The sequence below is a fragment of the Arctopsyche grandis genome, chromosome 1 (assembly GCF_051622035.1).
Source record: "Arctopsyche grandis isolate Sample6627 chromosome 1, ASM5162203v2, whole genome shotgun sequence".
Classification (NCBI taxonomy): Eukaryota; Metazoa; Arthropoda; class Insecta; order Trichoptera; family Hydropsychidae; genus Arctopsyche; species Arctopsyche grandis.
This window is the reverse complement of record NC_135355.1, coordinates 19,527,407-19,554,604: the sequence shown is the minus strand read 5'-3', so window position 1 is coordinate 19,554,604 and position 27,198 is coordinate 19,527,407. Positions and strand designations below refer to the sequence as shown.

Sequence of the window (27,198 nt, the reverse complement as noted above, 5' to 3'; positions counted from 1 at the left end):
AAATCCTTTGTAAAAAAAGGTTCGGCAAACCTTTAACAATGCATTTATAACAGTTGAACAATACGCGGCACCCTCTGGGTCCGGACTTTAGTTATTGCAGTAGCTCATTGATTTAACAGCATAACTTGGAAGTTTACATATAACACTCTTGAAGTGTAGTCTACTTCAAGAAATACTGTTAGGATCATAGTGGTAGCACAATTAAAAATAGTTAAACATATATTTTAATTGTAATAACAAGGATTTTGAGCGTGAAAGTGCCTCAGGCATAGACAAGTAAGCCAGTACCGAAGAATGGCAAACCGAAAAAGAAAAAATCATGAAAAATACTTATGTATAAATATGTAATTGTAAATATTATATCCCATTTATATTTTATTATAAATTATTTGTCATTAAAAAATAAATCCACCAATCTTGAAATGATCTAAATGAGTGCACCTTAAATACTTAACATAATTTATATTTTCAATATATGATATATTATATAAGTATGACTTTATTGTTTCATATTTTAGGCATGTATTTATTTAGTCAATAGCTACGTCTGATTTTTTCAGTAAATAAATGATCAAGTCATATGTATAATCGGTCACCGAGTGCTTGACTATTGTCTGTTTGTCAAAAAAGCGATAAGCGATTTGTGTATTGACCGTCTATTTGTATTTACATACATATGTACATATATAGAATATTATTATCACAAAATTTTCCTAAAAGTTACTGACCATCTATTTAAAAAAAAATTAGCAATGAAATTGTTGCCATATTTTTAAAAGGGGCGGCATTCTCATCTTCGCTCAGGCGAAAACGTCACTGATTTTTAATTATAATACAATTAGCTGACAATAAAATGAAAGTTGATAAATAATTTAACTGTTAATTAAAATCTTGAATGAAAATTTCTTGATTCCAACCATGCAATTCGATTATTAAAAATTAATCAAAAATATCTATCACTCTTCATATCGCTCAAATCACCGTCTCTTTAATAAATCTTATGTATAAAACCGAAACGGCGTCTGTAATTCGTTTCTGATTGGCTGGATTGGTCCGACTGAACAAACACATTTGTGATTGTTCAGTCGTTAAATAATTTTTTTTTTTCGATTCAAATAAATTTAATAAAAAAACAAATTAAGGTTTTTTCGTGGTTTTCATTTAATACCACCAGTTCACCTAAAAAAAGCAAAAAAAAAAAAAAGCATTGGAATATTAAATAGAAAATACTCAAAATTTAAACACAGCATTTAAATTTAAAAAAATTAGTTACTCCCAAACATTTCAAAAGCATGCATATAATATGTACTTATCTACATATATGACCAAAGTATTCATACATATATTATATATGTACATATCATTGGCGTGCGGTGAAATTTTCTCTGTTTTGTCACACAGCCTTACTTACGTGTACGCGAGCAGGATACAATAGCAGCAGGCTGTTCCCCTTGTATTCTGTTCGCGCACACATAAGTAAGGCTGTACGACAAAAACAGGGAGAATTTCACGGTACGACACTGCTACATATGTATATTAATTCATACTTGAAAATCCTGGCTAATCCCAAGTTTATAGAAACAATTAAATTGAAATAGGACATGATGTCAGGTGAGAGGGTGATTGAGACGTGTAAAATTAAATTATACGATATTGAACTTGATTAGGTTATACAAGGTAGGCGCGGAGGGGGGGAGTGAAGGACATACGAGACCAGAATGATAAAAAGACAATTTTGAAATATGACGTAATTGGGTTTGGTCCTCGAAATCCTCTCGAAAGATACGGGGGGGAGAGGAGAGAAGGTAGATGACGACCTGTTCGAATAAAGCGAATAGGAGCAACCACAGTCGGGGCATAACTCGATTTCACGCAGGGCTCGACTTCCCTTTTGACGACTGGCCAACGAAGGGGATGGAGAGAGGGAGGACGAAGCGTGAACCGAGAGGATGGGAGGGCGAGTACTAATGGCGTGTGCCCCATGCGCATCTCTCGGCGAGTTTATAATTTGCGTATTATACAAACGCGAGGCCATTTCGCGTACTACTTAATACTCAACAGATGGCAACATATTTGCATAAACGTCCTTGAGGCTTTTAGGTTGTTCAAATTTTGCATAATTTACATTAAAAAAAAATACAAACAATAAAAGATGAACCGCAATGCAAATGAAGCGATGTAACGCTTACACGTATTACAATAAACCTTTTCGCATATTTAATTCTTCGCACAAAAAGCTTGCAATTTTCAAATTTTGGCTGAGAGATTTTGGTTTCTCTCGGGTGAAAACTTTTCTCTACAAAGTGGTGTGAACACATTTGAGGAATATTTTTTGACTTAAATATATAATAAAATATATTATTAATAATAAAGGAGCACACGTAAAGATTTTTACACATTATACAATCGTTCCACCCCATTATTTAAGTTTCAGATACACAGTTTTCAGGATTATCTGTTTTATATCCTGAAATGACGAATTATATAAACATTGATTCTCTCTAATATAACTCAACATCCCGGAAAATCTATACTACGAGACGAGCTTATCGATCGATTAATTATACGCCATTGTGATTAATCTAGCCGTAAGCTTTGATAAGTCACAATTAAGCTCCCCTTGTTAATCGACATTGTACTCGAGTACTTTGTATGTGTGTATAATATAGAAAAAAAAATCAAGCAAACACATCAGCATAATATTTATTTTATGCTGGTATTTATTATAACAAACGAACGATATCTACGTATGTAGATAGTATGTATGTATGTACATATGGTATATTAGAAGTGAATCGCCAATTATAACGGTTGAATCCCTTGAGAGCGATGAGGGCTGAGGATGATTTTAAAACGTGAATTTTGCACCCTTTCGCGTAGCGGCCCCCGCGAAGAGGGACGAAAATAAATCGAGGACATCGTTGCAACCCTTTCGTTTGAGTTTACTGGATCAAAATGGCAATCACCGAACAAAAAAAGGATAGATTCGTCGTTAAAGAGCAAACACCGAATGCTTCGCATGAAAAGTTACCATCAAAAACAAAAGTATATATTTGAAAGGAATGGGTATAATTTGTTTCAATGATTCTTTTTATCAATTAATTCACGCTTTGTTGATTTGATTTAAGCAAATTCTACGTAAAAGACTTAGTATAATAATACGAACCTATTGACTTAAATTGAAGTGATATAGTAAAAAACAATATATGAGAAAAATTTCTAATTGAACTCCTACAAATGTTGAAATATTTTTGTCTTAGTGAATGTTGCTATTGTTGCTAGCAAGATCAGAATGATATTAACAAAAAAAAAACAGAATAATTAAATTGTAACGAAATATTATGACTGGTAAAATTTTTCAGGCAAAGGTTTATAAGATTCATCGTATGTTGATAAGAAGTTAAAATGAAAGGTAAGAAAAAATATTCAATACTTTCAATTATAATTTTTATCAGAAAACAATAAAAAATCTACATATACATACATACTATGTATGTTTACATCACATAGAATGTACGATTCGAAGCGAATTTTCAGATCGGATAAAAAATAAAAAACCTTTGGATTCCACATTTAAATTGGCGAAAACAACAAACAAAAGAATGTTCACCCCTAAGGTGACAGGTCTAAAGGGGATTCAAAATATAAATATAAGACGGCGTTCAAAAAGAGTCACATTGTATGTAGCTAGATCTAGAGCTTCACATAGCAAGAAAAAAGCTACAAAGCGTCCCATAATAAATGGGTCAGGGGAGGTAAATAGACGTGAAAAAAGAAAAAAAATACCTCCATTGACGTCAGTTTTATTCAAGACTTGATATTTCGCTAAAGGGGTCTCGTAGGGGCGGCACTATATCTACAGGCCCGAGGGCAGCAAATAAACCGACTACAGCCCTGTTTCGTATTACATATCCCGAATGCTTTCAATATATGTACATATATACATAATGTAAAAAATCGTAAATATTCATATATACTGAAAATTCAAAAAACCGAAAGCGAATCGCCTCATAAAGACACATTTAAAAATACAACCACGTAACCACCCTTCAAGTAAACTACGAGTGTGTAACGTATTAACACTCATAACTCAACGTATGCCTTTTAAACAAGATGACAAGAGAATAGCATATTATTAATTCCGTACAACATTCTTCAACGTCAAACGAGCGACAATGTCTCGCCCAAATAAATATGCACTCGCTGCAGTCATGCACTACATATGTAGAAGCTAAAACAAAGACCGTGTACATTATTATGTTAGACACGATTCTTTATGTAGATTTTTTCGCGGTTTCTATAATATTATACGTACGTATATATTCCAAAATTGTATTTTTACGTCATCAGTTTATAAGATGTTGAATTGCCGTATCAGGAGATCAACGAAATTTCATTTAAACGAAGTTAATATTCATTATTGTGACATGCGGAACGTTAAGCGTTCCCAAAGGCATTACGAAGTGGGTGGATGTGATATCTTGACATAAATCTTCTGTGGGATCTCTTCAGGCGATTTATGTCTGACTGTTTGCATATATCAGCAAAGAGACAAATGTGTGTGCTTCGATTTGTTTCCTTTTCGATGTATCATACATTGTACTAAAATACTATAAAGAAAATTCAAGAGTTAACTTATACAAAGACAGTAAGAGTTAAAAATTTTGCGTGTAACTGACGTAATGACCTTTTTACAAGGCTCTTTTAAAGTATAAGCGCCAGGACTATACGTTCATAATATACGCTTGTAAATAAAACTGAGAAAGACCATAAGAAAATTATCTAGAAGTAAGAACCCATCTTAAGACACTTTACTGTATAGTAGACTTTTGGAAAATACTTTCAGATCAGTTTGTATGTTTGTACATATACGGTAATTGGATTATTAGTCACATTGCGATCGCCCAAAAGACAATTTTTGCCATGAAAATCTCGAGTACGGAGTATTTGGCACTCGAGTTCTCTTTAATATGATAGTTATCGTTAACATGGTGGACTTTTCGGCTCCCAGATGTTCCGTTATATGTAGAAATTTTAGTGACTTTTGGGCGAGCGCTTTGTGACCAATAATAACCAAACCTATATATATGTACATGTACCTATTGTTGTATGTACAATTAACCCCTCTACATGTAACGGGGTAGATCTATTTCACAATGAGACGGGAAAAAAGTGAAAAACAATGAAAAGGTGAGAAAACGTGATGCCAGGATATAAACGCCACTTAATATTTTCGTATACATATTTTTTCTTTTGTAAAATTTCTTATGCTTTTTTACAGAACTGATGCATAGCATTATGGGAAGGTTAATATAGGTTAATATATTAATAAGGTTTATATAAACACAGCACATCGAGAAATATTTCAACAGTAAAAATACTTGTGTCTTTAATGCTTATACTCCAAAAGTAACAACATGCATTCGTATGAATATTTGAACAAATTCCACAAAAAATAACAACGCGAAAAACCTTCTTCAATCTTGCTAAAAATTCAACACTCGAATTTATAATTTAATGCATTTTCTCACAGATACCATCTGATAATCTCAGATAACTCTAACCTTGTTCCAGTTTATGCTCCATCGTACACAAGTAACATTATATACATACATGTTACAAACGCGCATATTTTACAATATCGAATTGCTCGAATTGTTTTAATCCAGCATACTGGAGCTGGCGGAATGCAATGCAAGGACGTGAAACGCTTCACATTTATGAAATGTGGACCTGTGCAAATTTAAAGTACATGGAAAAGACTTCGATAATGGTTTGATGTAGTTTATTGAAATGTAAAATTTGCACGTGGTGGTTCAGCGGAGCGTACGGAACACAAGTTGTCCGTACGCCGTCTGCTCGAACTCTGTCGACCGTCGCGTATTTCCGCTTGGGCCGACACTAATGCCAACTCGTCAATAATGCCAATCGACAATCAGTTAATAAGACTGTTTGCCACACGTCATTACAAAAGTCGGAACATAGTCCCACATAGGAAAACTGTTGAACAATACAGTTATTCTACAGAGTTACAGCATTACTGACGAGTCGTTTACAATAAATCATAGTTCTTAAAATAATTAAATAGAGGGTGAATAATGAAACCTTTGCCTCATCCAGTGTGAGGATAAAATCAATTTATTGGTTCAGTAATATTTCAACTTATAGGTATACCTCTGGCGAATGTTGTTTCTATTTACATTAAAATTTTTGAAATCTCCTTTGAAGCTGTGAATAAGCATTACAAGATAAGTTTACTTTAAAGAAGAGAGAGTGGACTGTATATGGTTTAAAACTTAAGCATTCCTCATCTTGATGTTAACTTAGACAATACAATGTTGACACTGTTACAGTTGTCAAGACAGATCAGCTATTACCGATCAACTAAACTTGATTAGTGAGTGTAATGCTCCTAAGTTAACTTGATTTCATCAACAAGTAGCACAAACATTGCTAAATTAAAAGTAAATTGGAAAGTCATTCATTCATTCCTACAAGCAGGAAATGAAGGCGAACTATGATTATAGATGTCTCTACGTTAAACATCGAAATGTTCAGTATTATAATATTTACTTATTCTATGATTCACATAAATACTATAAACAGTAAGAGTTAACTTATGGTTTCATAACAAGAAACATAAGACCTGCGGATGACTCCCGGCAGGTTATAATTAAGTAGACATGAAATAATTTAAGATGCTCCATTAAGTGTGGCTTGGAGACTAACATTAACAAATCATGAATCTAATTTTAACTGTCAAATTTGAACAGTTTATTTTAAACTCGGATATAATCCTTCCGAGTGATGACATGAGACAAGTCTTATATTATAAAGACAAAATGATTAAATTAAATTCGGAGATATATATTGCCGAATGTTAAAATGAAAATAGCTTAAATTATACACACAACACAATTAAAGTGAATTACGGAGTACTACTATTAACATTGAATGATTTAAACTCATGATTACGTCTAATAAGTAATATGAGTTGGGGGTAGTGTCTTCGGGTTAAACTAAGCTACCGAAGTTGACGGAATTGAAGCTGCTGTTTCTCCTCCCTCTTGCTGATCTTCCTTCCTGTCAAGTGGTCCTTGTGGTAGAATCGGCAATGGCGCCACTAGATGACTGGACCGACGAAACTCTCCGCTGGCAGTAAAGACGTCGACGACTCGAACTCTGCCATCTGGTCCGGGATACAATTTAGTGATTCGACCCAAGACCCATCGGGTTGGCAGCATGTGTTCCTCCTTTAACAGGACCATTTGACCCACACTCAGATTGTTGCTCGAGTCCTTCTTCCATTTGTGTCGTAACTGCAAAGAATGTAAATATTCCGCCGACCAACGTTTCCAAAATGCTGCTGTGGTCAATTGTATCTGAAGCAGATTGGCATGGACATTAGTGTTATATTTAACCTCCATTGGAAGAGCGAGTAAGGATCTGCCAATTAAGAAATGTCCAGGTGTGAGGGGTAAAAGGTCTAGTGGATCCGAAGACAAGGGACTAAGAGGACGGGAATTCATGCAAGCTTCTATTTGAGTCAATACCGTACAAAATGATTCGAAATTTAAGGTGGTGGCCTTTAACACCTTGTTTAAATGAATCTTCATGGATTTAACCGCTGCTTCCCACAGCCCTCCCATGTGAGGCGCCCTTGGCGGGTTAAACTTCCAACGAATCCCTTCGGAGGCTACATACCGTAGTAGCTTCTCCTCATGAGGACGTTCGTAAATTAATTTTACTAAATTAACGAGTTCACGACTTGCACCGACAAAATTAGTAGCATTGTCGGAATATATCGTATTGGGCCTGCCACGTCTGGCTACGAATCTTCTTAAACAATTTAAGAAATTTGAACTCGTTAAGTCTCCGACAAGTTCCAAGTGAACTGCCTTACTGGAAAAACACACAAAGACACAAACGTAACCCTTAATTATCTTAGAATTCTTATTGCAACCACTCTTCACAGGAAAAGGTCCTGCGAAATCTATCCCCACATGACTGAAAGGAAAATTCGCAGTGGTACGTTCAAGCGGGAGTAATCCCATTAATCTATTGTGTGACAGTGGTTTATTTCTGAAACAAATGACACATGAACGCACCACTCCTTTGACAGTATTATGTCCGGCCAATGGCCAATAGGTCTGCCGCAATAACGACAGTAAGGCTTGAGTACCCAAGTGAATATATTTCAAGTGCGCATCTCGGACAATCATGTGTGTAAGTTTATGCTTATTTGACAAGATAATGGGTGACGTTGATAGAGTTGTTCCCAGAGGAAGTCTACTTCCAACACAAATTAAATTCTCGTGGAATAGAGGGGACAATTTAGCTAATTTACTGCTACTGGGAATTGGATGTCCCTTGCTCAGCAAACGATATTCCAATGGAAATGATTCCATTTGCGATAACCTTATCAAATTATTTAAAGCATCTTTTAATTCTAAAGCGGACGGTTCGTTATTTTCTTTAACGTTTAATTGTTTATTCCTTAGTGGCCGACGAACATATGATAAAACTCGAAGGAGTCTTGGAAGATGAGAATGTTTATCTATCCAATTATTTTCCCTCACAAGGGTAGCGTTAGTGACTACCCTTCTCTCTGGAAGATCTATTGTGATCTCAGGAGGTCTTCGAGGCCATCGTGATTCGTCTAATTTCAACCAACTAGGGCCGTCCCACCATAACGAATTATGATTTAATTCTGATGGTTGAGTCCCTCGAGAAATTAAATCTGCTGGATTGTCTGTAGAGGAGACATGGTACCACTCAATGGGTTGAGATATTGATTGGATTTCGGCCACTCGATTGGCAACGAAGGTGGTCCATTTACATGACTCTCCTCTAATCCAATGCAATGCGACGGTTGAATCCGTCCAATAATATTTTTCATTAATATGAATTGTTAATTGGTCTATTGTTGACTTCATTAACTTTGATAATAACATAGCGGAGCACAGCTCTAAACGCGGAATAGTTACAAAACTGAGCGGAGCGACTCTCGAACGAGAACACACAAGATGACATTTGGAATTTCCCAATTGATCAGTACATTTTACATAAATACAAGCACCATAAGCTTTCTCGGATGCGTCACAAAATCCGTGTGCCTGTATATTAATGACATTATTTAGTATTATCAATCTAGGAATTTTATAAAGTTTCATGACTGTATTGGATAATTGACAATCTTTCCATTTTTTGAAGATTGTCTGAGGAATGAATTCATCCCAACCAATGGTTTGTTGCCAGACAGATTGCATTAATATCTTATAATTAATTAACAATGGAGATAATAGTCCTAATGGGTCGAAGATCTGACTAATTACTGATAAAAAGTTTCTTTTTGTTATATTTTCAGTCTCGACTTCGGTTTGAACCTTAAATACAAAAACGTCTTCCCGCGGTTTCCAAAATAAACCTAAAGTTTTGTGTGATTCGTTAGAGAAGTTAAAATCTGAACAATCGTCAGCTTTAACATCCGTGATTATATCGGAGTTGTTCGATGTCCATTTGCTTAAGGGCATACCGGCTGATAATAATATGGTTTCCAGTTGAACCTTTAATAATTTACCAGCTTCAATAGTATTAGTTCCCGTGAGCAAATCGTCAACATAAAAATCACGTTCGATCACTTTACTAGCGATGGGATATTTGTTTCTATTCTCCTCTGCTAACTGATTTAGACATCTAGTAGCTAAAAATGGGGCTGAAGCAGTTCCGAATGTTACTGTATTAAGTTTGTAATGCTTGAATTTACTCTGGGGATCTGTTCGCCAAATGATTCGTTGTACATTTTTATTTTTCTCTGCTATTTGAATCTGTCGGTACATCTGCTTAATATCCGCAGTAATCACGTATTTATGGAGTCGAAAGTTGAGTAGTAAACTTAACAAATCTGATTGGACACTAGGTCCCACCATCAAAATATTATTTAGTGAGATATTGGACGTTGTCTTTGCGGACGCATCAAAAACTACACGATATTTAGTGGTAAGGCTAGACTCCTTAACCACGACGTGATGAGGTAAATAACAATGAACCTCATGTGCCTCCGGGGGTTCACACTCTGACATATGTCCTAAATTTATGTACTCTTCTAAAACTTTATTGTATTCCATTTTTAAATTATTATTGGCTAAAAAACGTCTTTCCAAAGTTTTGTGTCTTTTCTCCGCAATGTGCAATGAACTTCCTAATACTACCGGGGAATTTTTATATGGTAAAGCTACACAAAATCTACCGTTTTTATCTCGTGATGTGTGTGCTTGGAAATGTTCCTCACATCTTTTCTCCTCAAGAGATTGATGTTTTACCATAGGAACCTGGTCGATCATCCAAAAGTTTTGAATGTGACTGTCTAATTGACTTAAGCCTATGTGGCTCTTCCCTGGAGCATTATTTACTTCGGGATATGGACCAACTATTGTCCATCCGAATTCGGTATCCTTTAAGATAGGCATACCTTTTCCTAACTGGATGGTTCCTGCTTTCATAGCATGAACGCAAATCTCGGCGCCGAGCAATAAATCGATTGGCGTCGGTTTATTCCAAAGGGGATCTGATAACTTGATTCCCGCTGGTATTGAAATTAACTGTTGATCCAGTTTCACAGTTGGAATTTCGCCAGTAATTTCTGGTAATACCAAACACAACACTTTGGTTGAGTAATTAGTGGTTGAAGACCTTATGGTCACCTTGGTGATGTGACGAATGCTACTTTCTTGATTAGCGATACCTACAATTTTTTGAGAGATTTTCTCTAATTTGAAGTTATTCTTCTTAGCGAAAGATGTGGTAACATAGTTGACTTGTGAGCCGGAATCTAATAATGTGCGACCCTTAACGACCGTTCCATTGGACGTTATAATGTCTACTTGTACCGTCGGTAAAATTATCTCCCTTTGAGAGAAATGAGTAGAATGAGCATTAATTGACTTCCTTCCCGTATTATTGGAACTAAATGTATCGTCCTGATGCAACAAAGTATGATGGTTTTGTTTGCACCTTAAGCAATTATAGTTAGACTTGCAATTTGTTATCTTATGCGATGAATTTAAACATTTAAAACACATGTTATTAGATTTAACGAATTCATTTCTTTCCATACTGGATTTTGCTTTGAATTTATCACATTTGCCTATGAAATGATTATTTCGACAGAATGCGCATGCGTTTACCTTACTTGATGGGTTTTTGTTCGCGACATGAGTTCTCATGATTCTTTGACGACTATGAGGGAATTCCTTCACCGTAGTTACAGATGCAGTAGATTGTAATACATTACATCTATTCTGCAAGAATGTCTCTAAACTTTCATATGGTGGCATTTCTCTGCTAACCAGCGATATTTCCCAGTCTCTTACTATATTAAAAGGTAATTTCCTTAGAACTAAACATGTTACCCATGGATCTAAAATTTCTCTCGCGTAACCCAACGATTCAATGTTTTTAATACACACTGTTACCTGATTCAATAGATTTCTCAATTCGATATGTGATTCTCTTGTGATTAATTTTAAGTCACAAAGTGAATTAATCCTAGTTTTGAGATTAAGTCTTGGTAAATTATATTGCTTGTCTAAAATACTCCAAGCTATTTCGTAATTGTCTGAGCTAATATCTAAACCTGATACAGCTGCCAAAGCGGGACCGATTAAGGATTGATGCAAATATTGCAATTTCGTGACATTCGAATATTCCGTTTTGTTTCCTATTATATTCTTAAAAGCTTGTTGAAACGATTGCCATTCAGATGGATCTCCCTGAAATGTGGGAATGGTTAACGTCGGTAACTTATCTCTAGCAAATTTAATTGTTGCTTGCTCTACCTTCAGTTTACAATCTTGAATGGATTGTCTCTCTAATGCTGCTTTAAGATTTTGAATTGTCATTGTGATTATGTAGAACTCTTCGTCTATTTGATCCGCCTGCTCTATATCTGTGATGTTGTCTAAATACTCATAATGGAGTTTTTGGAGATAGTCGTATGCTTTTTCAATAAATTGATACTGTCCTTCATTTATTTCGGAGATTCTGTCTATTTTCTCCTGTAGTCTTTTAAACGCGCCCGAATACCTTAATTCTATTGACGTCATTGTAACTTCTACTTTATTTTCTTTCGCTAATGTTTTTATCGATTGAGTCTGACTTCGAGTCTGATGTATTCTAGAGCTTGACCTGTCTCTAATAGGTTCTACGTCCCTAGTTGGATTTCGACCTTTATGCGACTGGGAAGTCGAAGCTTCTATTACCTCGTTTTCAGCACTTGACATTTGTTTCAGAAAGTTGCACTATTTCGTCTCATAAATACAGTTATTCTCTACTATAGCTGTCAATTGAACTATTCGTAGAGATAAGGTAATAATATTCAATGATTAACCGTGAATCTTAATATTCTACTTTAACTATTATCACCAGAATCTATCCAACATATTTTGGAAGAAATTACAACCCTAAATTGGTGGGTGCTTGATTTAAACCACTTTGGGGCTACAAGTCTTGTGATTTATTTTAAATCACCACTGTTTCATCACACATTATGAAACAAAGAGATCTACCGATGTATGAATATGCCGGTATGTACTTGATTTAATCCACTTTGGGGCTACAAGTGTAATTCCACATTTATCGTGGAAGGGGGGGGGGGGGGAGGGTGTTTCTACACACATTAAGAAACAAAGATCTACCGATATGAATATACCGGTATGTACTTGGTTTAAGCCACTTTGGGGCTACAAGTATAATTCCACATTTATCGTGGAAGGGGGGGGGGGGAGGGTGTTTCTACACACATTAAGAAACAAAGATCTACCGATATGAATATACCGGTATGTACTTGGTTTAAGCCACTTTGGGGCTACAAGTATAATTCCACATTTATCGTGGAAGGGGGGGGGGGGAGGGTGTTTCTACACACATTAAGAAACAAAGATCTACCGATATGAATATACCGGTATGTACTTGATTTAATCCACTTTGGGGCTACAAGTATAATTCTCCACGTGCTTTGCTAATTTTACACTACATCTGATTTTACACTTTTAATACGAAATTCGATGCGACCGATGAAACATTCCTTCGTAGCGCGATATTATTTTATACAATCGCGTTAATTAATTGTTATACTTTAAAACATATTTTAAAACTGACCTACCCACATGATTGCCTTTTGAACAGATTGCCTGAGATTGAATACATTCACTTACTTGAATATCCTTTACGATGTTTATGTGATCGTTCCGATAATTTTGGATTACCTCTGTGTCCCATGCGTCTTTGTAGGTTATGTTTTTATTTATATATTTTCTGCGTCAATCACGCGGTCATGTACCTCTGTACATCAATCAATATATTGCTGAAATAGAAGCAAACATGTTATTAGTATTGGAAAGGTATGGATAGTAACAAAGGAACGATACCGATTTCTTAATTGACATCCATTTTTTCTCGACCACGTTTTTTCCTATTGGTTTGTCCGTTTGGTGTTGTGGCCTAGGTTACTGGTATCCGGTTCGAAGGACCATCATGGAAAAGACTTCGATAATGGTTTGATGTAGTTTATTGAAATGTAAAATTTGCACGTGGTGGTTCAGCGGAGCGTACGGAACACAAGTTGTCCGTACGCCGTCTGCTCGAACTCTGTCGACCGTCGCGTATTTCCGCTTGGGCCGACACTAATGCCAACTCGTCAATAATGCCAATCGACAATCAGTTAATAAGACTGTTTGCCACACGTCATTACAAAAGTCGGAACAGTACATATGTTACGAAGAGGACGGGCTACGAGCGCAGTTCAACGAGATTTTCCTCGAATTTAGATCAAAGGGGACAAAAGCGTTATTATGAAATAGAACAAGGACTTCTCGAGAGTAAAACTTATCTAAATATAGTGATATATTCGTTTAGAAACGTCATGTACATACATATTATACATATGTATTAAGGTACAATATTGTCTTATATAGTAATATATATATGAAGAAAACGAACTGAAATATATGTATGTATATACATATACATATATATATATATATATATATATATATATATATATATATATATATATATATATATATATATATATATATATATATATATATATATATATATATATATATATATATATATATGTATGTAAATGCATATAGATATGCGAGAAAATGTGTACTCTAGAATAACACCCAAGGACCCAATATTTGCGGATTATATTATGTGTTGAAATCATATGATTCATCATATACTGCTATAAACAAGCAATAAAATACTGTATCCACATTCTTATCATTTGCTGAAAGATGTTGTGGAGTTGTTAATAAAATTGTGGCTCCAAATCCAATACTTTTCCAATATATGTAGATAGTAGACCTCTGTTTTCTACAGTATCCATTGGCTTTGATCAACCTTACATCTTAAATACCTACATATAACTTAAAAAAAAGGCACAAACTAAAAAATAGTCATTATTTCCTTTTTGTCCCAAGTATACAAGTTACATATGTACATATTTATGTATATGTACATACATTCATACATATATCTGGGAAGGGAGTTATTCCTTTGTGTGGAGAATCGCAAGATACGCAAAAGAGAAATGTAAATGTGCGTATTTTGTCGCGAAAACGTAGCGAACAATTTAATAATTCAACAGCGCTTATTAAATATGGAAGTTGGACAGCCGCAAAAACAAAAAATGCATCTCTCTCCGACTCGAGAGAGAGCAAACGCGGAAAAATCATAGGAAACATAAAACGAGAAAAAAAGTACCATGACGATAGCGTTGTGAGCTTTTCCACTGAAACAAATAAAATAAAAAAAGAAAAGGCGAAGAAATGAAAATACGCAAACCATTCTTGAGATCATAACGAATAAGCTCGTTTCGGATAACAAAGGAAATAGAGGAATGCGAATATATAATACATTCACTCACCGCTTTCGCAGAATATATTGAGTCGAAAAGTCGAATAATAACATGTATGGCACCCATCGAATCGAATCGTATCGCGCAAAAGGTATATACGTATGTCACGAGTATATGCCTCGAAGAATGGAACTCATCTCGTAGTCTGAGCTCGTCTGCTGATGCCGTTCAGTCTTATCGTCTCTGCTGGATCCCCATTGTCTGGGCTAAGTCTTCTCTGATACCGCGACGCAAACGCCTATTGTCATCCAGTTTCACCATCGGGAAGAATCCCTTCAATGGCGAATCGTAAAACCGTCAAATTCCTCAACCCGACTCCTTTTGATTGCGAGATCGTATAGTTTCAACACTGAATATAATATATCGTTATATACATAACTAAACGAATTTCGGTTTATTAACACAATCAATTTTGTAGAAATGCTGGAAAAGCCAAGCCAAGAGAGTAAACAGCGAAAATACACATAAATCAGCGAGAATCTATTTATTATGAAAATACACCACCCTTTCCATTCCTGGGCAGGTTCTGCTTTCGAACGAAATTTATATTGCGGAGTGAAAGAGCGCATTTAATTAGAACATTTATAAGGAATACTCGCCCATTCGCCCATTGTACATATATGTACAAGACGGTATTGTATTTGAAGCAATTTGGAGAACCTTAGAAATTTACAGCTTTATGTTAAATTCGTTAGATGTCGCTTTATATAATACGTATGTAGATGTAAATGTGTACAAACATCTACATAATCGCAAAAACGATCATTTCATAGCAATTTCATATGAAAACAAGTAGAGTTCATTATTGCATTTACATACCCATAGATCAATTTGATCATTATACCAACATCATCATCTACAGCCAATCACCATCCACTGCTAGATGAAGGCCTCTCCAACACGCTTCCACTCGTCTCTGTTTTGCGCAATTCTCATACTTCTCACCCATCATATTTTCCAAATTTCGAGTACCTATCTTCCCTGCGGTCTTCTTTTTACCCATTTGCATTTACTCGGGCACTTCTATTGTCTACCTTTCGTTCATTCTTCTAGCCACGTGGCCCGCCCATTGCCATTTCAATATCTTCACTCTATCCACTATCTCCACTACCCTTATCATACTTCTCACTCATGTATTCTGTTAACTGGCTTTCCTCGTTATGGCAAGCATACAGCGTTCCATACTTCTTTAAATGCATTGGACTTTGTGTAGCATCTTGCCATTCAATGTTCAAATTTCACATCCATACGTCATCACTAGCAAAACACATTGATCGAAGCTCTTTTTCTTCAGGCAAAGTTGCACTTTTGATTTCAAAAAAAACGACATTTATTCGTCCATATGCACTCCATCCTAATATCACACGTCTCTTTATTTATTCTTCTTTATTACCGGACATGTCTATTATTATATTTGTCCTAAATATAAATAATTATTGACTACTTCTAATATTTTATCATCTAATGAGATGCTATCAGGCATCCAATAATTATTGGTCTTATCTACGTAAAATTTTAATCCTACTTTCCTACTTTCCCTGTCCAGCTGTGTAAGTCCAGACATAATGACCGTTTATATACTCGTTGGCGAGCTCGATAAGTTCGCTGACTACTTGGAAATGGTCCATTGTCCCTAATGTCATCGATGCACGTTATGCGAGCATATATGTATACGTAATTTAAACATTATTGTTCTACATAAAATTTCATAATCGTAAGTTAATTTTAAGAACACTTTTTACATAGAAAAACGTTGATAAAATCCAAAGTCATCTTTTAGGACCTTCAAAGGGTTGATACAACACTCGGGTGGAGGACGTCGGGGAAATGTGTACATTACAAAGACCTAAGCTTGAGCGTTTGTTGGCATATGGCAACGACGTGCTTGAAGCACCATCGCGGTTGAGTACCCAACACGTGCCAAAAGGACATTAAGCGAAATTCTCAACGCGACGTTTTTCTTTAAGGTGTTAAGGTCTCAGGTGTGTTGCTAGTTTTACGTCCTCGTAAATTGGGATGAAAGCATACCGCACAACTAACCACCCAAATATATCAAATAAAAGTATTACATATGAACATACATACCAGTGGCGTGCGGTCCATGGATGCGGTGGATGCGGCGCATCCCCTATAACTTTAAAAAGCCAAGAGTATTTTTAATAAATATTTGAATTTCGCTTCGATGTATTCTTAGTGATGTACGTGATTATGATGTAGTTTATGAGTATATATATATATATATTTCACATATCACGTGTTTTTTGTTACATGATGCATTATATAGGATCTTTTGATAATTTTTATTAAGGATTCGCATAGGCGGGCGGGCGGCCGGCCGGCCACAGGCGAGTGACGCTGGCGAGTAGACGCTGACTGAAGTGCGCCCGCGTCATGGATTCGGAGTCGATACCGATCCCATTTGCGCATGCGCACTATGAGGCTGTCTTATTCGCGCGGACGCGTTGACACTTGTTTAACCTCTACGGTGGATTCGGTTTCTCTGTTTGCTTATCTATTGAGTTTCACTTGGAAGCCGCTGTTGATCGATATTTCCGCACGCTACGCCCCAAGTTATTTATCAAAAAGCTAGCCGATTCATTTCTTTAGACGAAGTTAATCATTTATACTGTAAGTTGGTTATTTTTTACTTTTGAATTAAGTTTTCATTTTAATTAGTTTCGTCTAACTTTATTTTTAGTTTACTGTTCCACTACTTACGAGTTTTCATTATTGCCTTTAATATGGATATCGAAAATAACAATGAGAGTGGACTTGTCGTCGAGATCAATAATAATTGCAATTGTTTAATTGAAAATGTGCTGAAAAGAAGATTTGCTTCTCTCCCATTTAATGAAAAGGAGATTATTGCTAAGAGCCCCAAACCCACACCAATATTAAATATTCAGTCTAAAACAAAAACATTTAAAAGGTATTTTAACACAGAAACATACGAAAAAATTTCATGGATTTGTGGATGTGCTCACTTAACGAAATTATTCTGTTGGCCATGTATTTTATTTTCTCAAGAAGTGAATGTCTGGAGTAAATTTGGATTTTCTGACCTAAACAATTTAAGTAAATCGCGCAAGAGACATGAATGTTCTCAAGCTCACATATGTTCTGCTGCTCAATTTAAAAAATTTTGAAAGGGACCTCGTATAGAAAATTTTTTAAGTGCTCAATTTAAAGCAAATATTGAAATGCACAACAAAGAAGTTACTGCAAATAGATACATTTTGTCGAAATTAATAAGCGCGATCTGTTTTTTAGCAAAACAAGAACAACCTTTACGAGGACATTTTGAACACCAGGAATCGTAAAATAGAGGGAATTATATTGAATTGCTGTATCTGTTGAGTGAATCAGACATAAAATTGAAAACTCATTTAGATAACTCTACGGTGTTTACTGGATTATCGAACCATATACAAAATGACTTGGTATCCGCAATATCAAAAGTCTTGCTAGATGAGATTAAAACTGAAATACGTGCATCAAAATTTGTTTCCATAATTGTGGACGAATCTACAGATATCAGTCGCAAAGCTCAGCTATCTACTATTTTTAGATATGTAGATGAAAACAATGAAATTCAGGAGAGATTAGTTGGATTTGTCGATGTTAGTCCCAAAAGAACAGCTAATTCTCTTTTTCAGCACATACGTGAGACCTTGGAAGAATTTGGTTGTTTGGACAAATTAATTGCACAAACGTATGATGGAGCGGCTGTAATGTCCGGGGAGCATAATGGAGTGCAACGAAAAATTCGAGATATTTGTCCTAATTCTTTATTTGTCCATTGTTACGCTCAGAGATTGAATTTAGTTTTGTCGCAATCTGTTAAACATATATCCGGATGCAAACGTTTTTTCAGCCGTATGTTGTCATTTTCAACTTTTTTTTGTAAGTCTTCAAGAAGAATTTCCCTTCTCGATTGTCAAATAAAAAAACGATTTCCCACTGCTGCCCCTACACGATGGAACTACAATAGCAAAATTTTAAATATGGTATTAGAATATCAAACAGAATTAATGGAAATATTTAATCAAATAATTAATGATGAAGACGAATGGGATACTGATGCTGTCATAAATGCTGAAGTCCTTCATCGTTATTTAAAAGAGTTTGAATTCAATTTCAATTTGCATTTATTTTCTGCAATATTTAATTCGGCAGATTTTTTATTTGAAATTTTACAAAAAAAAACCTTTGACATATCGTATTGCGTAAGTGAAATTAAAAAATTTGTAAAATATTTAGATAACAAAAAAGACGATTTTGATTCATTGTGGAACAAAGTAATAACTAAAAATTTTAATAGAAAAAGAAAATATGCTGAATGTGAAGAAGATGTGAAAACAACGTATAAACTTCACTATTCTGAAATTTTAGAAACTCTTTCAGTAAATACAACCAATCGATTTCGAGATATCGAAAATTTAAAATTTCTTTTAATTTTTTTTAACGTCAAAAAATTTAAAGAATATGAAAATAATTTTCCAGATATCCTATTTAAATCACTCCACCTAACTTATGGAAAATAATTTGATTTGATGAAATTAAAAAGCGAATTAATTTACATGTACTCAACGCAAGATTTTCATTTGAAATCTATAAATGACGTAAAGGAATTAATTGTGAAAGATGATCTAATAGAAGTTTTGGAACAAGTATTTAGTTTAATACAATTAATTTGTACGATACCTTCCACGAGCGCATCGGCTGAACGATCATTTTCGACTATGAAAAGAATTAAAACGTTCACCAGAAGTAGTCAAAGTGAAGAAAGACTCTCTGGTCTTACTAAAATTGCAATCGAAAAGAAAATAATGTCAAATTTAAAAAACAATAAAAAATTCTATGATGCGGTTATCGATGAATTTTGTAAAAAGGAACGAAGAATAAAATAAAATTTTAAAAAATAAATTGGTCGGTTTTTTTTTTCAAACAAGAGACAGCATCCCTTGTTTGAAAAGTCACCGCACGCCACTGATACATACATATGTATGTATCTTTGTTTGATCACACTGTGTTGTGGTACATTTCAAATTGATTCAATTGTTGTACCGTTATTTTATTTTTAGGGTGATTTCAGTTAGTTTTATTACATATCAAGACAATTCAAATTAATATGTACATATGTGGAAAAGACTTCGATAATGGTTTGATGTAGTTTATTGAAATGTAAAATTTGCACGTGGTGGTTCAGCGGAGCGTACGGAACACAAGTTGTCCGTACGCCGTCTGCTCGAACTCTGTCGACCGTCGCGTATTTCCGCTTGGGCCGACACTAATGCCAACTCGTCAATAATGCCAATCGACAATCAGTTAATAAGACTGTTTGCCACACGTCATTACAAAAGTCGGAACATAGTCCCACATAGGAAAACTGTTGAACAATACAGTTATTCTACAGAGTTACAGCATTACTGACGAGTCGTTTACAATAAATCATAGCTCTTAAAATAATTAAATAGAGGGTGAATAATGAAACCTTTGCCTCATCCAGTGTGAGGATAAAATCAATTTATTGGTTCAGTAATATTTCAACTTATAGGTATACCTCTGGTGAATGTTGTTTCTATTTACATTAAAGTTTTTGAAATCTCCTTTGAAGCTGTGAATAAGCATTACAAGATAAGTTTACTTTAAAGAAGAGAGAGTGGACTGTATATGGTTTAAAACTTAAGCATTCCTCATCTTGATGTTAACTTAGACAATACAATGTTGACACTGTTACAGTTGTCACGACAGATCAGCTATTACCGATCAATTAAACTTGATTAATGAGTGTAATGCTCCTAAGTTAACTTGATTTCATCAACAAGTAGCATAAACATTGCTAAATTAAAAGTAAATTGGAAAGTCATTCATTCATTCCTACAAGCAGGAAATGAAGGCGAACTATGATTATAGATGTCTCTACGTTAAACATCGAAATGTTCAGTATTATAATATTTACTTATTCTATGATTCACATAAATACTATAAACAGTAAGAGTTAACTTATGTTTTCATAACAAGAAACATAAGACCTGCGGATGACTCCCGGCAGGTTATAATTAAGTAGACATGAAATAATTTAAGATGCTCCATTAAGTGTGGCTTGGAGACTAACATTAACAAATCATGAATCTAATTTTAACTGTCAAATTTGAACAGTTTATTTTAAACTCGGATATAATCCTTCCGAGTGATGACATGAGACAAGTCTTATATTATAAAGACAAAATGATTAGATTAAATTCGGAGATATATACTGCCGAATGTTAAAATGAAAATAGCTTAAATTATACACACGACACAATTAAAGTGAATTACGGAGTACTACTATTAACATTGAATGATTTAAACTCATGATTACATCTAATAAGTAATATGAGTTGGGGGTAATGTCTTCGGGTTAAACTAAGCTACCGAAGTTGACGGAATTGAAGCTGCTGTTTCTCCTCCCTCTTGCTGATCTTCCTTCCTGTCAAGTGGTCCTTGTGGTAGAATCGGCAATGGCGCCACTAGATGACTGGACCGACGAAACTCTCCGCTGGCAGTAAAGACGTCGACGACTCGAACTCTGCCATCTGGTCCGGGATACAATTTAGTGACTCGACCCAAGACCCATCGGGTTGGCAGCATGTGTTCCTCCTTTAACAGGACCATTTGACCCACACTCAGATTGTTGCTCGAGTCCTTCTTCCATTTGTGTCGTAACTGCAAAGAATGTAAATATTCCGCCGACCAACGTTTCCAAAATGCTGCTGTGGTCAATTGTATCTGAAGCAGATTGGCATGGACATTAGTGTTATATTTAACCTCCATTGGAAGAGCGAGTAAGGATCTGCCAATTAAGAAATGTCCAGGTGTGAGGGGTAAAAGGTCTAGTGGATCCGAAGACAAGGGACTAAGAGGACGGGAATTCATGCAAGCTTCTATTTGAGTCAATACCGTACAAAATGATTCGAAATTTAAGGTGGTGGCCTTTAACACCTTGTTTAAATGAATCTTCATGGATTTAACCGCTGCTTCCCACAGCCCTCCCATGTGAGGCGCCCTTGGCGGGTTAAACTTCCAACGAATCCCTTCGGAGGCTACATACCGTAGTAGCTTCTCCTCATGAGGACGTTCGTAAATTAATTTTACTAAATTAACGAGTTCACGACTTGCACCGACAAAATTAGTAGCATTGTCGGAATATATCGTATTGGGCCTGCCACGTCTGGCTACGAATCTTCTTAAACAATTTAAGAAATTTGAACTCGTTAAGTCTCCGACAAGTTCCAAGTGAACTGCCTTACTGGAAAAACACACAAAGACACAAACGTAACCCTTAATTATCTTAGAATTCTTATTGCAACCACTCTTCACAGGAAAAGGTCCTGCGAAATCTATCCCCACATGACTGAAAGGAAAATTCGCAGTGGTACGTTCAAGCGGGAGCAATCCCATTAATCTATTGTGTGACAGTGGTTTATTTCTGAAACAAATGACACATGAACGCACCACTCCTTTGACAGTATTATGTCCGGCCAATGGCCAATAGGTCTGCCGCAATAACGACAGTAAGGCTTGAGTACCCAAGTGAATATATTTCAAGTGCGCATCTCGGACAATCATGTGTGTAAGTTTATGCTTATTTGACAAGATAATGGGTGACGTTGATAGAGTTGTTCCCAGAGGAAGTCTACTTCCAACACAAATTAAATTCTCATGGAATAGAGGGGACAATTTAGCTAATTTACTGCTACTGGGAATTGGATGTCCCTTGCTCAGCAAACGATATTCCAATGGAAATGATTCCATTTGCGATAACCTTATCAAATTATTTAAAGCATCTTTTAATTCGAAAGCGGACGGTTCGTTATTTTCTTTAACGTTTAATTGTTTATTCCTTAGTGGCCGACGAACATATGATAAAACTCGAAGGAGTCTTGGAAGATGAGAATATTTATCTATCTAATTATTTTCCCTCACAAGGGTAGCGTTAGTGACTACCCTTCTCTCTGGAAGATCTATTGTGATCTCAGGAGGTCTTCGAGGCCATCGTGATTCATCTAATTTCAACCAACTAGGGCCGTCCCACCATAACGAATTATGATTTAATTCTGATGGTTGAGTCCCTCGAGAAATTAAATCTGCTGGATTGTCTGTAGAGGAGACATGGTACCACTCAATGGGTTGAGATATTGATTGGATTTCGGCCACTCGATTGGCAACGAAGGTGGTCCATTTACATGACTCTCCTCTAATCCAATGCAATGCGACGGTTGAATCCGTCCAATAATATTTTTCATTAATATGAATTGTTAATTGGTCTATTGTTGACTTCATTAACTTTGATAATAACATAGCGGAGCACAGCTCTAAACGCGGAATAGTTACAAAACTGAGCGGAGCGACTCTCGAACGAGAACACACAAGATGACATTTGGAATTTCCCAATTGATCAGTACATTTTACATAAATACAAGCACCATAAGCTTTCTCGGATGCGTCACAAAATCCGTGTGCCTGTATATTAATGACATTATTTAGTATTATCAATCTAGGAATTTTATAAAGTTTCATGACTGTATTGGATAATTGACAATCTTTCCATTTTTTGAAGATTGTCTGAGGAATGAATTCATCCCAACCAATGGTTTGTTGCCAGACAGATTGCATTAATATCTTATAATTAATTAACAATGGAGATAATAGTCCTAATGGGTCGAAGATCTGACTAATTACTGATAAAAAGTTTCTTTTTGTTATATTTTCAGTCTCGACTTCGGTTTGAACCTTAAATACAAAAACGTCTTCCCGCGGTTTCCAAAATAAACCTAAAGTTTTGTGTGATTCGTTAGAGAAGTTAAAATCTGAACAATCGTCAGCTTTAACATCCGTGATTATATCGGAGTTGTTCGATGTCCATTTGCTTAACCCTTTGACTGCTACAACAACGATAAATCGTTGTTTTGAAATCGGCGAAGATTGCTACGACGATCGTTGTTGACGTCATTAATTGTCGTATTTCGATACTTTCTTTGAGCCACCAGCGCATCAGTGGCACGAAACATTTTTTTTATATACGTATTTATATTTATTTTTCAATCAAGCTTTATAAATATTTATCAATTTTTTAAATAAAAGCTCTTCAATTTCGGGTTCATCATCAAAGTAAATTTCGGGTTCGTTGTCAATGTCATATAAGGAGTTATTACTTGGGAATTGATTATTATCGATAAATTCATTTTCAGAATCAGTAGAGCTGCTGATTTGTCGAGTTCCTCGGCGAGGAGCTATTATTTCGCTTTCATCACTTTCACTGTCCGATATCATTTTGCAGAGTTAAAATAAATGGCAAAAAACAATAGAAATCCGCTTTCAATTATATAGGTCACGAGACGTCACGAATTCATGCAATCAATCAAATGCAACTGAAATGCATACAAAATGTTTATGATACATGTTGAAAAATTATTTGATTATTAGAAACTTCGCATCCTTGTGTGTCTCGCTCATACGTACACAATTAAAACCAAGAAAGAAAGAGAGAGAGACCGCTAACTGTTTCGAATATATCGCGTGTTGTAAGGATACATCGATATCTAAAAATAGATTATTGAAAAGAATAAAGCCTCGGAAAACAATCGTCAAAACTTATTTAGTGTATATATGTAGGTATCTCTTTCGCACGCACGCATGTAAAAGCAAGACAGAAAGAGAGAGCACGAGTCCACGACTGCTTCTTAAAGATGTATATAAAGTATTATAAAAATTACGAGTGTTCGGCGAAGTAAGTATGTAAAAAAAAATATTATATTAATTTTTTTCAAAATAATTACAAATGTTAGCATTTTTCGCTTGGACATTGAAAAACCTCGTAGCAGCCAAAGGGTTAAGGGCATACCGGCTGATAATAATATGGTTTCCAGTTGAACCTTTAATAATTTACCAGCTTCAATAGTATTAGTTCCCGTGAGCAAATCATCAACATAAAAATCACGTTCGATCACTTTACTAGCGATGGGATATTTGTTTCTATTCTCCTCTGCTAACTGATTTAGACATCTAGTAGCTAAAAATGGGGCTGAAGCAGTTCCGAATGTTACTGTATTAAGCTTGTAATGCTTGAATTTACTCTGGGGATCTGTTCGCCAAATGATTCGTTGTACATTTTTATTTTTCTCTGCTATTTGAATCTGTCGGTACATCTGCTTAATATCCGCAGTAATCACGTATTTATGGAGTCGAAAGTTGAGTAGTAAACTTAACAAATCTGATTGGACACTAGGTCCCACCATCAAAATATTATTTAGTGAGATATTAGACGTTGTCTTTGCGGACGCATCAAAAACTACACGATATTTAGTGGTAAGGCTAGACTCCTTAACCACGACGTGATGAGGTAAATAACAATGAACCTCATGTGCCTCCGGAGGTTCACACTCTGACATATGTCCTAAATTTATGTACTCTTCTAAAACTTTATTGTATTCCATTTTTAAATTATTATTGGCTAAAAAACGTCTTTCCAAAGTTTTGTGTCTTTTCTCCGCAATGTGCAATGAACTTCCTAATACTACCGGGGAATTTTTATATGGTAAAGCTACACAAAATCTACCGTTTTTATCTCGTGATGTGTGTGCTTGGAAATGTTCCTCACATCTTTTCTCCTCAAGAGATTGATGTTTTACCATAGGAACCTGGTCGATCATCCAAAAGTTTTGAATGTGACTGTCTAATTGACTTAAGCCTATGTGGCTCTTCCCTGGAGCATTATTTACTTCGGGATATGGACCAACTATTGTCCATCCGAATTCGGTATCCTTTAAGATAGGCATACCTTTTCCTAACTGGATGGTTCCTGCTTTCATAGCATGAACGCAAATCTCGGCGCCGAGCAAGAAATCGATTGGCGTCGGTTTATTCCAAAGGGGATCTGATAACTTGATTCCCGCTGGTATTGAAATTAACTGTTGATCCAGTTTCACAGTTGGAATTTCGCCAGTAATTTCTGGTAATACCAAACACAACACTTTGGTTGAGTAATTAGTGGTTGAAGACCTTATGGTCACCTTGGTGATGTGACGAATGCTACTTTCTTGATTAGCGATACCTACAATTTTTTGAGAGATTTTCTCTAATTTGAAGTTATTCTTCTTAGCGAAAGATGTGGTAACATAGTTGACTTGTGAGCCGGAATCTAATAATGTGCGACCCTTAACGACCGTTCCATTGGACGTTATAATGTCTACTTGTACCGTCGGTAAAATTATCTCCCTTTGAGAGAAATGAGTAGAATGAGCATTAATTGACTTCCTTCCCGTATTATTGGAACTAAATGTATCGTCCTGATGCAACAAAGTGTGATGGTTTTGTTTGCACCTTAAGCAATTATAGTTAGACTTGCAATTTGTTATCTTATGCGATGAATTTAAACATTTAAAACACATGTTATTAGATTTAACGAATTCATTTCTTTCCATACTGGATTTTGCTTTGAATTTATCACATTTGCCTATGAAATGATTATTTCGACAGAATGCGCATGCGTTTACCTTACTTGATGGGTTTTTGTTCGCGACATGAGTTCTCATGATTCTTTGACGACTATGAGGGAATTCCTTCACCGTAGTTACAGATGCAGTAGATTGTAATACATTACATCTATTCTGCAAGAATGTCTCTAAACTTTCATATGGTGGCATTTCTCTGCTAACCAGCGATATTTCCCAGTCTCTTACTATATTAAAAGGTAATTTCCTTAGAACTAAACATGTTACCCATGGATCTAAAATTTCTCTCGCGTAACCCAACGATTCAATGTTTTTAATACACACTGTTACCTTATTTAATAGATCTCTCAATTCGATATGTGATTCCTTTGTGATTAATTTTAAGTCACAAAGTGAGTTGATCCTAGTTTTAAGATTAAGTCTTGGTAAATTGTATTGCTTGTCTAAAATACTCCACGTTATTTCATAATTGTCTGAGCTAATATCTAACCCTGATACAGCTGCTAAAGCGGGACCGAGTAATGATTGATGCAAATATTGCAATTTCGTGACATTCGAATATTCCGTTTTGTTTCCTATTATATTCTTAAAAGCTTGTTGAAACGATTGCCATTCAGATGGATCTCCCTGAAATGTGGGAATGGTTAACGTCGGTAACTTATCTCTAGCAAATTTAATTGTTGCTTGCTCTACCTTTAGTTTACTATCTTGAAAGGATTGGCAATCTAATGCTGCTTTAAGATTTTTAACTGTTATTGTAATTGCATCGTACTCTTC

At 35.5% G+C, this 27,198-nt stretch overlaps 2 protein-coding genes across 2 annotated transcripts in view; both read right to left on the bottom strand.

Annotated features, from left to right (window-relative positions):
* LOC143912229 (uncharacterized) overlaps positions 1 to 19,823 on the bottom strand; it is a 318,393-nt gene extending 298,570 nt beyond the window's left edge. The window contains exon 1 of the mRNA XM_077431500.1: positions 18,486 to 19,823. The gene's annotated coding sequence lies outside the window, so the exon portion shown is untranslated. The remainder of the gene's footprint in view (positions 1 to 18,485) is intronic.
* Positions 19,824 to 20,083: 260 nt separating this feature from the next.
* Positions 20,084 to 26,746, bottom strand: LOC143912175 (uncharacterized). The gene is made up of 2 exons (XM_077431411.1): positions 25,078 to 26,746; positions 20,084 to 23,025 (listed from the first exon to the last, which is right to left on the bottom strand). The coding sequence occupies exons 1-2, from the start codon at positions 26,611 to 26,613 to the stop codon at positions 23,020 to 23,022; spliced, it is 1,542 nt and encodes a 513-aa protein (XP_077287537.1). The 5' UTR covers positions 26,614 to 26,746; the 3' UTR covers positions 20,084 to 23,019.
* Between the last annotated feature and the right edge of the window lie 452 nt (positions 26,747 to 27,198).